Source organism: Scyliorhinus canicula, chromosome 5 (assembly GCF_902713615.1).
Source record: "Scyliorhinus canicula chromosome 5, sScyCan1.1, whole genome shotgun sequence".
Taxonomy (NCBI): Eukaryota; Metazoa; Chordata; class Chondrichthyes; order Carcharhiniformes; family Scyliorhinidae; genus Scyliorhinus; species Scyliorhinus canicula.
The window spans coordinates 20286858-20304601 of NC_052150.1; the positions used below are offsets into that span (position 1 = coordinate 20286858).

At 46.1% G+C, this 17744-nt stretch overlaps 1 protein-coding gene across 1 annotated transcript in view; it reads left to right on the forward strand.

Annotated features, from left to right (window-relative positions):
* Positions 1-17744, forward strand: part of gmds (GDP-mannose 4,6-dehydratase) — a 621977-nt gene that overhangs the window by 222531 nt on the left and 381702 nt on the right. The window contains exons 5-6 of the mRNA XM_038796739.1: positions 6620-6812; positions 10001-10105. Coding sequence (XP_038652667.1) covers positions 6620-6812; positions 10001-10105 — 298 coding nt within the window. The remainder of the gene's footprint in view (positions 1-6619; positions 6813-10000; positions 10106-17744) is intronic.

Genomic DNA, 17744 nt, shown 5'->3' on the forward strand with positions numbered 1-17744 from the left:
TCAGACAGGGTTTGTGAAAGGCAGGCAGCTGACAGCTAACTTGAGAAGATTGCTTAATGTGATTATGATGCCCCTGACGGGCACGGAGGTGGAGGTAGTGGTGGCGATGGACGCTGAGAAGGCCTTCGATCGGGTGGAGTGGGGCTATCTGTGGGAGGTGCTCGGACGGTTTGGGTTCGGGGAGGGACTGGTGAATTGGGTCAGGTTATTGTACCAGGCCCCAAAAGCTAGCGTTAGGACGAACAGGGTAGTGTCGATTATTTTAGACTACATCGTGGGACCAGACAGGATGCCCACTCTCCCCGTTGCTGTTTGCGCTGGCCATAGAGCCGTTGGCGATTGCGTTGAGAGCTGCAAATGGATGGAAGGGATTGACCAGGGGCAGGGTGGAACATAGAGTCTCTCTCTATGCGGACGACCTGCTCCTGTACGTGTCGGACCCACTGGCCGGGATGGAAAATATACTGGAAACACTGAGGAAGTTCGGCCGGTTTTCAGGGTACAAATTAAATATGGCCAAGAGTGAGATGTTTGTGGTGCAGGCAAGGGGCCAGGAGAATAGACTGAAGGAGCTGCCATTTAGGCTGGTTGAGGAAAGTTTCCGGTACTTGGGGATCCAGGTGGCACGAGACTGGGGCAAGTTGCACAAGTTGAATTTCACCAGGGTGGTGGAACAAATGAAGAGGGAGTTTCGGAGATGGGATGCACTCCCGCTGTCTCTGGCGGGGAGGGTGCAGACTATAAAGATGACAATCCTCCCTAGATTCCTGTTCATCGTCCAGTGCCTCCCGATCTTTATCCCACAGTCCTTCAAAAGGACTGGCAAAATCATCATGAGCTTTGTCTGGGCGGGAAAATCCCCGCGGGTGAAGAAGGCGATGTTGGAGAGGAACCGCAGAGAGGGAGGGCTGGCATTGCCGAGTCTGATCAACTACTACTGGGCGGCTAACATAGCCATGATAAGGAAGTGGATGGTGGGTACGGGGTCTATCTGGGAGCGGGTGGAGGCGGCTTCGTGCAGGGGCACCAGTTTGGCAGCCCTGGTCATGGCTCCCCTACCGTTGTCGCCAGCCAGGTACTCCACCAGCCTGGTAGTGGGGGCGGCCCTGCGGATCTGGGGCCAGTGGCGGAGGCATGTAGGGGAGATGGGTGCATCTGTCTGGGCTCCAATATGTGATAACCATCGATTTGCCGCCGGGGACATGGATGGGGGTTTCGAACATGGCGGTGGGCGGGGGTGAGGAGGGTGGGCGATATGTTCCTGGAGGGGAGCTTTGTGAGTTTGAGGGGCTTGCTAAGGGGAAATGATTTCAGGTACTTACAGATGCGGGACTTTGCCCGCAGACAGGTCCCATCCTTCCCAAGCCTCCCGCCAATAGGGATCCAAGACAGAATAGTCTCTAGAGGAGAAGGAGGAGAGGGTAGAGTCTCAGATATTTATAGGGTGCTCATGAAGGAGGAAGAGTCCCAGACGGAGGAACTGAAACTCAAATGGGAGGGGGAGCTTAGCGGGGAGATGGAGGACGGGCTGTGGGCAGAAGCCCTGAGTAGGGTAAACTCAACTGCAACATGTGCCAGGCTCGGCCTGATTCAATTTAAGGTCGTTCACCGGGCCCACATGACGGTAGCTCGGATGAGCAAATTCTTTGGGGTAGAAGATAAGTGCGCTAGATGCGGGGGAGGACCAGCAAACCACGTTCACATGTTTTGGGCATGTCCTAAGCTTAGGGGGTACTGGGAGGGATTTGCGGGGATCATGTCCCGGGTGCTAAAAACAAGGGTGGTGATGAGTCCAGGGGTGGCAATTTTTGGGGTTTCGGAAGACCCGGGAGTCCAGGACGAGAAAGAGGCCGATGTTCTGGCCTTTGCTTCCCTGATAGCCCGGTGACGAACACTGCTGGCATGGAGGGACTCAAAACCCCCGAAGACCGAGCTATGGCTTTCGGACATGTCAAGTTTTCTGGGTATGGAAAAAATTAAGTTCACTTTGAGGGGATCTGCACAGGGGTTCGCCTGAAGGTGGCAACCATTCATTGACTTCTTCGCGGGAGAGTGAACGTCAGCTGGGGAGGGGGAGGGGGGAGATCAGTGTAGAGTAGGAGGGATAAATAGGCGGGTAGTGTCGATGGGAGAGGAGCGGGATTGTGCAGTATAGTTAGATTGAAGTATTGATTTTGCGTTGATGTTTGCACATTTTTGCCTTTTTTTTGTTGTTACCTGTAACTGTTTACAATGTCGAAAAATACCTCAATAAAATTGTTTGATTAAAAAAAAAGAGATCTGGAGAGCGGAGCTCCTCAATGTACAAAACAGGGCTATATGCGACCTTGGCCGTGTGTTCCCCGTTAAGGCTCCTTATCAAAAGCGAGTCGCGTTTTATAGCTTTGTGTTTCTCGCAGTGCCAAGAAACACGAGACTAACCGCCATGAGACTTTGTTCCCATTTAGTTAAATTGCGCCCGTTGAATGCTCAATTTATTTATTGTTTCTGTGTAAACATTGGGCCAATTCAAGTAGGTGCGTGGCAGGCAGCAACATCAGCGCAGAGTTGGGGCAGTAGCATTGGTGACACATTCAGAGCTTTTGGGAAAGAGGCACTGCAGGTAGTGCCTTGTATTGAGGAGTATCTGATAGATGCTTGTTTCTGACTTTCTGCAGTGTCTGGGTGGAATAAGGATGGGGGCCAGCCTCAGACATAGCATGTCTATGTGTGCCTCTTTAAAGGGTTGTTCTAAGTTACTCAGTGGAGTGCCGGCTAAAGTTTGCCTCGGGAGAGAGCTGCACTGACTGATGTGAATGCCATAAATTAAAGGCTCTCAACCTTATCAATCCATGATGGTACGGGGAGTGAAAGATGAATGTAGGCCCACTATCCTCCCAGAAAGAGAGATATTTCTGGGAAGCGGCCTACAACTTGCCTGCTGACTGTGTTGAATGATCCCACTTTACCCAATAAAACAAAAGGTGAAGAGATTATGCAGCTATAAAATCTAGGCAACCAACCAAAATTTAAATGATCAGCACGAACAGTGATGCAATTGAATGCTATCATATTTGTCAATTCCAATGTATGTTTAAATGGCAGACTGCTGCTACTATTAAAGCCAATTAGTGCAAACATTTTTAATAGATTTAAATCTGTGTGTGCTTTAATCAGTTTATTTTGATTTTTGTTGGAACTTATGCATTAACAACCTTGAGGTTTATTCCCCCCCCCCCCCCCCCCCCCCCCCCCCCCCCCCCCCCCCCCCCCCCCCCCCGTACTACACTAATTTGCATTTGTTTTGCATAACATTCCATTGTCTTCATCCCATTTTAATTCATTTAATCCTATTTGATTCATTCATGAACCTATTCAATTAAACAGGTTACTGGCTATGCTAAAAGAGTGTTCATTGGGATTGTACATGAACACATTTATCAGGCCTGGCACCATGTCACATACCACATCAGTTGTTAGTAAACATGAAAGATGTTCAGATTGTTGTAATTGGTCTTTGCTAGTAGTTGGTGGGGCTTATTCCAACTGAGAAAGATAGATGACGTGTTAATTAAGGTGTAATATTCGCCTTGATTTGCATGGCAAACACAATTCTGATGTGGTGTTTAAAAAGTAGTTCTCTGTAGTCAAATGCTGAAATGGTTACGTTAACACGCAATTAATTTTTTTTATTGACATTGTGTTTGTTCGTTTTTTTTTCTCTGGGAATAAGATGAAACGAATGTTAGAAAGCCAGAGTTGTTCACCTCCCACATTTTACACTGAGTCTTCAACTCCCATGATGCATATAAAGAAACATGAATTGGATATCCATTTACATCTCAGCACTGCTGTTCTCAAGTGACTATGCTTTTGATTTTAGTTAAAAGCTTTGGACACAGCTTGAATTTTACCTCTTGGCAAACTTTAAAGTTACAATAGTGTCACTAATCATAAAAATCACAACATTTCCAACTGGAAGGTTCATTTGTCCTTTCGCAACCCATACCTTTGGTCAGTATGTATTCCAGCAGCCTGTGATCTTCGATGCAAAGCCATAAAGGCCTGACTGGTAGCTTTTGTGTCATTTCAGAACTGCAGAAATTGTGAACAGTAGGTTGAAGATTGTAATGAAAGATAAACAGCTAGTGCCATAGAGTCTTGACAGCTCCCCCACTCCATCAAATTAATAATGAATGGTTGAGAGATAAGGGGAAATGATGAGGAGGGTGTACTTTTCTGACATAGTTTTATGGACAATCTGATTCTCATGTGCAGTTTTATCTCTCACAGCGCTCCATTTCATTCCCTTATCTGACGATCTGTACTTCCACTAATGAAGTCTAATAAAAGTATGGGTAGACAGAGAGAATAGGTGCTAACCCCTGCAAGCCATTTGCTGACTGCTGATACATGAACGTGGTGGTGAAGCTCATTGGTGTGTGAGCCACTTCCTAAAAAAGAATTAAGATTGAATACCCTGTTTGAGACCAAAAAAAGTTATCTAGCTTGAGGACAAATGGTTTAGCCAAATAGATAGTGGATTGTAAATTCTATGTCTGTCGTTATAGACTTAATGGAGGACTTAGACTGGAGCAGTAAATTTAGCTCTCAACAAAAGTGAGTACTAGGGGATTAGGTTGACATATTAATGCATTTAAAATGAGGAATCCAAATTCATAAAAGTTAAATGGATATTAAAATAAACCAAACGAGTCGATTGCATATCTATATTGTCTACTTGTTAAAATAATGAAGATGTTGATTGTGATTAGGGCTATCTATCAGCAAAGGTAAGTACACTATAAAAGCTACAACGAATTGACGTTTGAGCTATTTTTAATAGATTTTACTCTTCTTTACGTTCCTCCCATGCATTATTCTTAATTCGATTTTTGGGTGTGTAGTGAATGCAAAATACTGAGATTTTCTGAATAAACGAATTCAAACAACAACGGACAGAATAAGTCTCCATGGGCCATTGAGCCCTTTCCACACAATCACAATGTCAACTGTATGACAATATGTTTTCCTTGTGTTGCCCTATTACGTATTTTCTTTTCATGTACTAAATGATCAGGTTCAGCTGCACGCAGGAAAATACTATTCAGTGCACTTGGTACACGTGACACTAAACAAATCCAATCCAATATGCTCTCTCTCTGCCATACTCTAAAAATCATGAGACCACCTGGGGGAAGCAAAAGGAACTGACAAAAAAAACAAGCCCATTTCAGGAAAACAAAATCTTGGGAAATTCTTTTCTGATTCCGCCACCTAGGCAATCAAACCAATCCAGGAAATCCCTCCGGTCGAGAATTCCTTGCGGTGGCTACCTTTTGCATGAGGTGACCTCCACCCGAGCTGGAAACAGACCCTGCCCCCTCCGTTCTCAAGCTGAGCCGGCAGAGATGCTCCCACTCCTCCTCCTGTGTCTGGAGTGATCTGTAGCCAGTCAGTACGAGGCCCATGAGGATGAACCAGGAATCCTTCTGCATCTATGTGGGTTTCCTTTCTGATTAGTCTATTTACTGCCTCCTCCTCCTTCCTATCCCCAAATGGGAGACATTTGTCATTATGAACAATTACAACGTGATGCTGATGAGATATATTTTGCAGTTTGTGGAAATTGCAGACTATTTTCCAAAAGAGCAAGTTTCACCATGGTTCATTACGGACCTGAAGGTTAAGCTTGGCTTTTAAAATAATATTAAACTTTGGTTTTATTTGTCACTCTTGTCAATATATGTTAAATTTAGGAGGGAATTTGTGGGACTTTTACCACGGTAAATGCATGGATAAATATACGTTGTTGATTATGGATCGGTACATTCACATATAATAATATATGTGAATATATTACTTGTTTTCAAAGAAACAAGTTGCCTTTACATCGTGCTCAGGACACGACAACACACTTCACAACCACTGAATTACTTTTGAAATGTTTCACCAAAATTTTGTAGCAACCCAACTTGTACAAACACCAGTGAGATAAGTAATCAGTTTGTTTTTGATAGTGGTTGTTGAGGGATAAATTATATTAATATTATATTAATCCCTTATTGTCACAAGTAGGCTTCATTGAAGTGAATAATGTAAAAAGCCCCTAGTCGCCACATTCCGGCGCCTGTTCGGGGAGGCCGGTAGGGGAATTGAACCCGCACTGCTGGCCTTGTTCTGCATTACAAGCCAGCTGTTTAGCCCACTGCGCTAAACCAGCCCCTAAATGTTGGCAGGACATTGGAAAAACCCCTTTGCTCTTTACCAAATAGTGACGTACACATCCACCTGAAATGACAAATGGGGTCTCGGTTTAACATCTCAGCTGGAAGTTGATGCCTCGAGTACCAGTCTTAGCTCATGCACTTACATTTTGGAAAGGGCTTGGGAAACTATAACCTTTTGACTCAAGCAAGGGTGCTACTACCACTGACGTTAAAGGATTATTTTATACAATTTAACTGATGCACCTTTGATTTTATTGCCGCTCTTTTCAACTGATCAGTAGATTTTTCTTAATCCAAAATTGTCAGATTATCTTGTAAAAGAAGGTCCTTATCCCTTGTAACAAAGACTTCTTTGACAGAATATCTCTCTGCTGTCCGTGAGTAAGTCTTTATTTTTGTATTTCCTTTAGATCTCCTTTGACCTGGCAGAGTATACTGCAGATGTTGATGGTGTTGGCACTCTGAGACTTCTGGATGCCGTTAAAACCTGTGGCCTTGTAAATACAGTGAAGTTCTATCAAGCCTCCACCAGTGAGCTGTTTGGCAAAGTACAGGAAATTCCACAGAAGGAGACTACCCCTTTCTACCCTCGCTCACCATATGGCAAGTACTGTGATGTATCTGTGTGCATTGAATTATGAGTTGAAGTTTACTTGAATGGGAACTAAAGAGTGAAAGAAGTGCCTGGACCAAGTCAGAGATATACCATACAACTTGCCAAGCAAACGAATGTTCAGACATAACCAAAGAAATAGAAGCTATAGTTGCTCAATTGTTTTTTTGTTAAAGCTGCCCGTTTCAAATATCAAGCTCTAGAGCAGTGCTTCTCAAACTATCAGATGTGGCGTACTGGCAGTTTTTTTTTTCAATGTGCCAGGGACCGGTGAGCGAAACAAGCCAATGCAGCCGGGGGTTCGGGGGGTGGGATGTGAACCCCCAGAATTTTTTTTGAGATATATCTTATTGCAGGGGCAATTATATTACATTATATTATATTATTGCAAATATAATGGATATATTTGCAATAATATAATATAATGTAATATAATTCCCCCCCCCCCCAAGCACGGCCCGTGGACGCAACCCCCTCCCCCCCCCCAGCACGGCCCGAGGACGCAACCCCTCCCCTAGCACGGCCCGAGGATGCAACCCCCCCCCCCCCCCAGCACGGCCCGAGGATGCAAAACCCTCCCCCCCCCCCCCCCCCCCAAGCACGGCCCGAGGACGCAACCCACCCCCCCCAGCACCCAGCACGGCCCGAGGACGCAACCCCCCCCCCCCCCCAAGCACGGCCCGAGGACGCACCCACCCCCCCCAGCACCCAGCACGGCCCGTGGACGCAACTCCCCACCCCAGCACGGACCGAGGACGCAACCCCCCCCCCCCCCCCCCCAGCACGGCCCGAGGACGCAACCCCCCCTCCCCCCCAGCCCCCAGCATGGCCCGAGGACGCAACCCCCCCCCCCCCAGCACGGCCCGAGGACGCGACGCAACCCCCGCCCCGCCCAGCACGAGGACGGAACCTTGGAACGCCCCAGCTCCAGCTCAGCGCTCACCTTGGCGCAAGTGTGAAAGTGTTTCTTTTCTGGAAACCCTCCACGTACCGGCAGACGATGGCTCGCGTACCGGCACCGGTACGCGTACCACACTTTGAGAAGCACTGCTCTAGAGCACTTCAAACTGTGATCCCCATGTTAAATATGGAGAAATTTAGAAAATAATGAGATTCGTTGTTTTCTAAATTATGAGCCTCTTACTAATAAATGTGCATATGAACACTTGTCGGAATCTGAGTTCTGGATTTATCTCCCATTTTAAGGATGTTGGATGTTTTTTTTTTAAATTCTGTTCTCTCCAATTTCCTCATCTTCTAAAAGATATTGATTCATGCTGGGTTACAATTCTAGAAGTTTTAACTGATGCTCTATCAATGCGGCTGCCCTTCATGCATGAACCTCAGCTGCAAGAGCGGACAGACAATTCCACTGCGGAGAGCTATCGCAACTCAGCACAGTCATGTCCTCGTCCAAAGTCTACATGTGCATTTTCTGTAACACACGGGTTACTGAGGGCCTTTGTATGTCACGCAATGCTATCCTGGTGTAAGCCAACTAGCTCGGCATTGCAATTGGAGTTCTTGTATAAAGGGCTAAAACTGCGGGTTCTCAAAGGCTGTTTGCCTCTGAAGTTATTCTGAGTAGCAGAATTTTACTTCTTGTTCATAGGCAGCACGGTAGCACAAAAGGATAGCACTGTGATTTCACAGCACTAGGGTCCCAGGTTCGATTCCGGCTTGGGTCACTATCTGTGTGGAGTCTGCACATTCTCCCCGTGTCTGTGTGGGTTTCCTCCGGGTGCCCCAGATTCCTCCCACGGTCCAAATACGTGCAGGTTAGGTGGATTGACCATGATAAATTGCCCTTAGTGTCCAAAAAGGTTAGGTGGAGTTATTGGGCTACGGGGATAGGGTGGAAGTGAGGGTTTAAGTGGGTCAGTGCAGACTTGATGGGCCGAATGGCCTCCTTCTGCACTGTATGTTCTATGCATGTCTATCCGATCTGCCAATTGAGGTTGCTGTGAGTTAGCTGCTGCAAGATGTACAAGAGTAGCAATGTAGCTGAAGCCAAAAACTCAACGCAGTAATTGAAGATGAATCATAGGACTACTATAGTGCAGAAGGAAGCCTTTCGGCCCATCAAGTCTGCACAGACCCTCTGGAAGAGCACCCTACCTAGGCCCGTTTCCCCGTAAGACCATAAACCCACCTAATCTTTTGGACACTAAGGGACAATTTAGAATGGCCAACCTACCTAGCCTGCACATCTTTAGACTCTGGGAGAAAACTGGAGCACCGGAGGCAACCCTACACAGACACGGGAGAAGAATGAACCAAATCCACACAGAGAGTCACCCAAGGTTGGACTTGAACCCGGTCCCTGGTGCTGTGAGGCAGCAGTGCTAACCACTGTGCCACCATGTCGCCTCTGTCTCGTGACTAGTTTACTTATACAGAGAAGAAAGACCTCCAACCTAGTCTCTGGTTTATGCTAAGTTTACTGATGTAGGGGCAGCACGGTGGCCTAGTGGTTAGCACAACCGCCTCACGGCGCTGAGGTCCCAGGTTCGATCCCGGCTCTGGGTCACTGTCTGTGTGGAGTTTGCACATTCTCCCCGTGTCTGCGTGGGTTTTGCCCCCACAACCCAAAAATGTGCAGAGTAAGTGGATTGGCCACACTAAATTGCCCCTTAATTGGAAAAAATAATTGGGTAATCTAAATTTATAAAAAAAAAGAAAAAAAAAAGTTTACTGATGTCAGCTGATTAGCAATGAAGATACTACAATTAGCCTGGGTTAGGAATAGAGAAGTTCGAAAGGGTTTCTGCTTCTGATTGGCGACTATTAACTCATGCTGGAAGTGACCACATATGGACATTGAACGAGAAACCGAACCAGGTTCAGCTGTTGGCCAGCCTGCTGGCATTTGCCATCAAGGCTTGTATGTGAATATTGCCATTTGTACCTTGTGCCAGCAAATGCTGCTGTCTCGGATCTGGGTCCAAGCAAGGTAGAAACCCTCAAGTAAGACAGCAAGAAAATTGGGGCAGGGAAAGCAAGCAAAGGAAAATAATGAAGCCTTATTCCTCCCGATAGGCTCACCTATTTGTATTTGAATCGGGTCATCTGCTATTAGTGGTGGATCCGTTGCAAGTGAATGATCAGATTCCAACTGATTATCTATCTATATTAGAAATGAACATTGCTGACTTGTGGGCTGTTGTTTACTCTGCAGGAGTGGCCAAGCTTTACGCCTACTGGATAGTGGTGAACTTCAGAGAGGCTTACAACCTTTTTGCTGTCAATGGCATTCTGTTCAACCATGAAAGTCCACGAAGAGGTTAGAAAACTAATGCATCTAATATACTTTCTATTTTCAGTTCCTTTGGAATATTGTTTCAGATTTAGCATGAATTTAATTTTTTTAAGTCTGACTGCACATGTGTGTTTTACAACATGTTTATGTTATAGCACATGGAATGTTAAAAAAATGTAAGAGTTTTCAGCTGGAATCTTTTGTGGGGGGGGGGGGGGGGGGGTATTTTATCCCCTAAAAGCAGATGGGTTTGGGTGAGATGTGAAAATGTCAAAAATTGAATCATGACCCTCATCCACCCATTTCCAGTTTTAGCAGCATTGAGATGGGAGGCCAGGAGTGGGGGGTGGGGATTGAGAGGGTTGGGATTGCAGGCAACCATTGTTCCCAGGAAGCGAGTTAGACTTTTAACATTAAAATGAGGCTGCAGCCGTCATATTTGAAATTTAACCCTGATCAACCTAGTTTTCCAAACCTCGGGCAAACCTGGCAGCTAAAAGGAGGTGAAAATTGCTGGATCCAGGAATAAGTATCTTTCTTGTGGGAGCCAGTACATCTGCGTCACCAAGCTCCTGTGATTGAACCCCCCCCCGGTCCTTTTTCCATCTGCCCAACCCCCAGCTGAAGCCTCCGATCTCCCCTAGGCTCTTGTGATCAACCACAACCCTGCTGATCCCCTTCACAAAAACTATAAATTTCCCATGACCCTGATCTCCTTCCTGCTGTGGACCCTGATCTTAGTCTGGCTTCTTCTCTTCCAGCCTCTAATCTTGCCTCTGGCTTCCCAACTCCCGACACCGGTTTCCGTTCTTGTCTCTGGCCTACAGCCCTGCTCTCTGTCCCAATATTGCCTCTGGATTCCATTCTTCCCCTTAACCCCCACTGCAATTTTTTGACTCTTTCCCCCCCCCCCCCCCCCCCCCCCCCCCCCCAAAAAAAAGATCTCCAGCTGTAGCCTGGTGTCATAAGCCTAACTGCTCCACAGCCAACCAACCTGCCTCTCAATCTGACTGGGAATAGAGGTAAAAGTCAGATCCTGCCATTAAATATAGCAGAAAGCACGGTCCTCTGTTTTTCCCAACCTCCAAGCAGCTTTCTGCCACACCCACTGCCCCATCATTGCATCTGATTTAATATTCAACCTGTTAATATCTGACCAGACTTTGAAATTATGTTCGGGGCCCACAAATCTCTCTACTCTTCCACAGCTTGAAACTTTTTACAATTTATCTTTCTTAGGCCCAAAGCAGGTGAACTCACTTTACAACATTGAACTCCCTCCACCACAGCTTTACCCACTCATTTAATCTACTTCATGTCTCTTTGCAACTTCCTGCTCCAAACTACACTGTGTTTAGTGTCTTCAGAAAATTTTATTATATGACTCTCTCACTTCCTTCAAGAGGCCTCAGCACCATGTAAAATTTTCACATTCAGCTAATTGAACTACATGCTCATTATTCCTACCTTTCTGTCTCCTACCTCCTAACCAATTCACTACCCAAACCAATAGGTTACCTCCAATTCCATGCACTTAGATTTTTGTTCACATGGGCTTAGGTGAAACCTTATCAAATGCCTTCTGGATGTTCATACTAATAACATCAGTAGTCACTCTCTTATCTACCCTCATAAATTACCTGCTCAAAAAAGTAAACTAAGTTTGTTGAAATGAATTTTTCGAAACTATTCTAACTCTCTCTGAGCAGATTATATGTGTTCAAGTGCTCATCACAGTCCCCAATACTAGGTCGCAGAAACTTAACCACAACTAATGTTTGACTCTCAGATTTACAATTTTCTGTTTCCCACCCTTTTTCAATAATGGATTGACACCAGCAATTTTCTAATCCAAGGGGAACATTTTCTGAATGGGGCGCGTTTTGGACGATCATGACTAAGGCATCTGCAATATCTTTCCCTGTTTCTGGAATGGGAACTATTGGGTCCTGGAGATTGGTCAATCTTCAGTCTCTTTTTTTTTCCTCCGTTACCACGGGCGGGTTTCTCCGACCCCCTGCCGGGTTGGAGAATCGCCTGGGGCCGGCGTCCCGAATTCTCCGCCACCCGAGATTCAGCGGGGGCGGGAATCGCGCTGCGTCGGTCAGCGGGCCCCCCGCTGAGATTCTCCGGTCGGCGATGGACCGAAGTCCCGCCGCTGACGAGCCTCTCCCATCGGCGTGGATTAAACCACCTACTTTACCGGCGGGATTGACGGCGCGGGCGGGCGCCGGGGTCCTTGGAGGGGGCGCGGGACGATCTGACCCCGGGGGCTGCTCCCATGGTGGCCTGGCCCGCGATCGAGGCCCACCGATCGGCGGGCGGGCCTGTGCCGTGGGGGCACTCTTTTTCTTCCGCCTTCGCCATGGTCTTCACCATGGCGGAGGCGGAAGAGACCCCCTCCCCTGCGCATGCGCCGGTATGACGTCAGCAGCCGCTGACGCTCCGGCGCATGCGCGGACTTAAGCCGGCCGGCGAAGTCCTTTCGCCCCCGGCTGGCGTGGCGCCAAAGGCCGTTCACGCCAGTCGGCGGAGCGGGAACCACCCTGGCGTGGGCCTAGCCCCTCAATGTGAGGGCTTGGCCCCTAAAGGTGCGGAGACTTCCGCGCCTTTGGGGCGGCCCAACGCCGGAGTGGTTCACGCCACTCCAACACGGCGGGACCCCCCCCGCCCCGCCGGGTAGGGGAGAATCCCGACCCACGAATTTGCTTCCATTAAAATTAGTAAGATCCCCTTGACCTAATTTTAGTTTTGCCCATATCTCTAATATTGTATCATCTTCCTAGACTGTGAAGATCAAGACAAAGTAGTTAATTAGCAATTCTGCTGTTCACTTATTTTTATTTACAATATCACCTGTGTTTGTCTTCACTTGGCCATTCTCTTTCTTTCAGTGCACTTGTAAAAGCTTTAATGTTATCCTTGATAATCACAAGTTTCTTCTTGTATTCTCTTCTTGGAACAATTATTGCTTTTTTTTTTGTGTCATTTTTGTCAAGTTTCTTTGCAAGACATTTATCCCCTTTCCATTTCTTGTGTCCCTGACTTCCTTTCACCAAGATGAGATGTTCTATTCTTGTATTCTTTCCACCGAGAATCAGAAATCAACCAGTGAGACTGGTGTTCGGAAAATTTCCACAATAAGGCCGCTTCACTCATTCAGCAGTCATAAGTTTAGAATAATAAGCTGAAACATGGCATTTCAGTACAATTATAGCCATTGCCACGAACCATGCATTTTGATTGTTACCTAAGATGGAACCTCTGTTCGGGGAGGCTGGTACAGGAATTGAACCTGCGCTACTGCCTTGTTCTGCATTACAAGCCAGCTATTTAGCCCAGAGTGCTAAACCAGCCCCTGCAGTCGCCACAGCAGGAAAAATCATTCTCCTGAATCCTCTATTTCAGATGGCTGAGGAAATCCTCTCAAAGACACGTATGGTCTTCGAACTTCCGGAGAAACCTCTGACATGGTCTTTGTTGTCCGACAAATCCAGGAAATATATTGAGAAAAACACCAGGAACTCTTCTGAAGAAGAGTTGTACTTGTATCGTAACGTTAAATTTGTTTCTCTGTCCAGATGTGCTGCGTGAGCTTCTGAGTTTTTCCAGAACTTTCTGTTTTTATTACACATTTCCTCTGTATCTGCAGTATCTTGCTTTTATGCCTGGAACCCCTCATTTAATTCACCAACCTAACCAAAGCATTTGACTCGCTAAATCACATTGTGTTCCAAAGAATTGGATATCCAAGAACCCTTTTCAAAGAATTGCTACATTGTAGAAGGAGCCCATTCAGCCCATCGAGTCTGCACCGAACCTCTGAAGGAACAGCCACCTAAGCTCACTCCCAGCCCCATATCCGTAACCCCACCTAACCTCCACATCTTTGGATATGAGGGGCAATTTAGCATGGCCAATCCACCTAACATTTTTCACAATCCTGCAACTGCTTCATGATGATATAAATGTAAATGTCTTCAGTGGGTGACCTTCAAAGTCCAGACCAGTTTCAAGCAAAGTTGGCTGACAGCCCAATACTATTTACAACTCCCCCAGCTGAGAGTACGAAATACTGCCGACATGGAAAACTCTAACCTCAGTCGTCTCCTTGTCAAAACTCAGTTGACTACAATAGACATACATGATCTACAGTTTGCGAAATAGTGTGGTACCATTGCTCACTCTACACCAGATTTGCAAGACACTTGCAATCTCTTCAATTCGGAAGGAAACTCAGCCAGTCCTTGAATGTTGCCAAAACAAAACTCTTATATCAACTCACACCTGGTCAGCTAAAAATTCCATCTCCTATACATGTTGAAGGAGAGACTGTGTAACAGCGACAACAGCGACCCAAGAGCACTAGAGAAATTCTATCAGCAGTGCCTCCGCTGCATCCTCTGGATTCAATGGGAGGACCATCGAACAAACATTGGTGTCTTTCCTGAAGCCAGCTCCACAAGCATTCAGGCAAAACGCTGCAAAATAAAATTGGTTTGACTGGACACTGTGTCCAGATGACTGTAAAGCACATCTCCTGCCAGGTCCCATTTCCCCAACTCTCAAACAGCCAGCGTTCCCGGAAAGAACAAAGAAAATGCTTCAAAAACACTCTGAAGCCTTCCCTGAAGTGCGGCAGCATTGACATTAATGACTGAGAGAAACTTGCGACCAATCGTATAAGATGATTACAGCATGTCCGCCTTTGAATCACAATGTCTTAATGATGAGACAGAGTAGCAAAAGAGAGGGAAAGAAAATGAAGCAAATCCTGCACCCTGGATCCCACTACCTTTTCGGACATCCTGCCTCATGTGCTCAAAGATCAACAGATCGAGAATCGGTTTGTGCAATCGCATGAAGACCCACCATAGTGGGCCGGATCTCGAATAACGACGAGTCAGAATACAGGAGGGAGATTGAGAAGCTGGTGGAGTGGTGCAGCGACAACAATCTATCCCTCAATGCCAGCAAAACTAAACATCTGGTCATTGACTTCAGGAAGCAAAGTACTGTGCACACCCCTGTCAGCATCAATGGGACAGAGGTAGAGATGGTTAGCAGCTTCAAATTCCTAGGGGTACACATCTCAAAACATCTGTCCTGGTCCACTCACGTCGACGCTACCACCAAGAAAGCACAACAGTGCCGATACTTCCTCGGGAAACTAAGGAAATTCGGCATATCCACATTAACTCTAACTCTTACCAACTTTTACAGATGTACCATAGAAAGCATCCTATCTGGCTGCATCACAGCCTGGTATGGCAACTGCTCAGCCCAAGACCGCAAGAAACTTCAGAGAGGCGTGAACACAGCCCAGTCCATCACACAAACCTGCCTCCCATCCATTGACTCTGTTTACACCTCCCGCTGCCTGGGGAAAGCAGGCAGCATAATCAAAGACCCCTCCCACCCGGCTTACTCACTCTTCCAAATTCTTCCATCGGGCAGGAGATACAAAAGTCTGAGAACAAGCACGAACAGATTCAAAAACGCTTCTACCCCACTGTTCAATCAAGTTGTTTGATCCATTTAAACTATAAGTTTAGCAGAACTGACAGCATCTGTGGAGAGAGAAGCTGGCAGCTTTGACAAAGAGCCATCCAGGATCGAAACGTTAGCTCCCTTCCCTCTCCGCAGATGCAGTCAGACCTGCTAAACTTATAGTTTAAATGGTTCAAACAATTCGATTGAATATTGCTATTCTTAATATTCCAATTCTTGCCCGGGTTTTACCTAATTTGTAATATTTGTGTTTTGTAAACTTAGAGGTGCTGAATTTGAAGTATGACATAATGAAGCAAGCAGGGACTGATGTAGTCACAGACAATGTTCATAAATATGTGGATCATATTTGTTATATTTATTTTAATCATTCTGTTTCAAATTTAAGTACTAATAACGATAAAATATATAGCAACAATAAAAAAATCTTATTTTAAATATCTGAGAAAATTCTGTATTACCCAAACATATAGGCATCAATCCTACACATGTGAATATACAGTCCCGTAACAGCCTTCCCGAACAGGCGCCGGAATGTGGCGACTAGGGGCTTTTCACAGTAACTTCATTTGAAGCCTACTCGTGACAATAAGCGATTTTCATTTCATTTTTCATTTTCAGATTGTCCAGTATTTTCTGTTTTTGTTTCAGGTGCCAGCATCCACAGTCATTTGCTTTTAAAAGTTATAAGCTCACTGTTTTTACCAGTTTACATATGTTAGAGGCAAGAATTCACATTTACACTTAATTTGTTGTCTCAGAAATGTTACTTAGGGCATGGGTCAGGGAGGTTGATGTGCCGATTGAGAGAGGATGGGAAGGTGAATCTGGGGAGAGGGGTCAAGAGAATTTTTGTGGGAAAGATTTAAATCTGCAAAAGCACAAAATGTGGACTGAGCGCAGTATGTATAAGCAAAATAACTTTCATTTCTGCCAACTATGATTTGACAACGTGCATATATTAGAAACTGATATTCAGGAAAGCTCCGAGTTCTCTTAGTTCAGCACCTCACAGATGTGACAGGAGAGACGTTACATCAGCAAGATAGTTTCACAAATGAACTCCTTTGCAAACTGCTCATTATCTGCAGCAGATGGGTAAAATGTAATGAATGGTTTCAAGGCAACATTTCAGAACAAAGATCACAGATTTTATTATAGGAAGAGTAGTTCTTATTGGCCTAAGAAGTTCCTGAAAGAGAGAGTTTATTTGTGCCTCCTCCATTTCTTTTGATATGAAAATGAAAATCGCTTATTGTCACGAGTAGGCTTCAATGAAGTTACTGTGAAAAGCCCCTAGTCGTCACATTCCGGAGCTTGTCTGGGGAGGCTGGTACGGGAATCGAACCGTGTTGCTGGCCTGCTTGGTCTGCTTTAAAAGCCAGCGATTTAGTTGAGTGAGCTAAACCAGCCCCTGATATCCAAGAGTATCCACAAAAGCCCAAACAGAACATACCTCAGTACCCATCGCCTCTTCACATTCGGTGAGATTACCAGCACTGAATCACACATGATCAACATCCTGGGGCTTACCATTGACCAGAAACTGAACTGGACTGGCCATATAAATACTGTGGCTACAAGAGCAGGTCAGAATCTCGGAATCCTGTGGCAAGTAACTCACCTCCTGACTCCCGAAAGCTTGTCCGCCATTTACAAAGCACAAGTCAGGAGTGTGATGGAATAATCTCTATTTGCCTGGATGAGTGCAGCTCCAACACTCCAGAATCTCAACACCATCCAAGACAAACAGCCCGTTGATTGACACCCCATCCACAAACATTCAATCCCTCCACCACTGATGCAAGGTGGCAGCCATCTACAAGATGTACTGCAAGAGCTCAACACGATTCCTGAGAGAGCACCTTCCAAACCCAGGACCCCTACCACCTAGAAGGACAAGCGCAGGAGACATACAGGAACACCACCACCTTGGACCCCCTCCAAGCCACACACCATCCTGACTTGGAACTATACCGCCTTTCCTTCACTGTCGCTGGGTTAAAATCCTGGTAACTCCCTCCCTAACAATATTGTTGGTGTACCTACACGACATGGCCTGTAGCAATTCACGAAGGCAGCTCACCACTACTTTCTCAAGGGCATTTAGGGATGGGCAACAAATAAGGGCCTAGTCAGTGATGCTCACGCC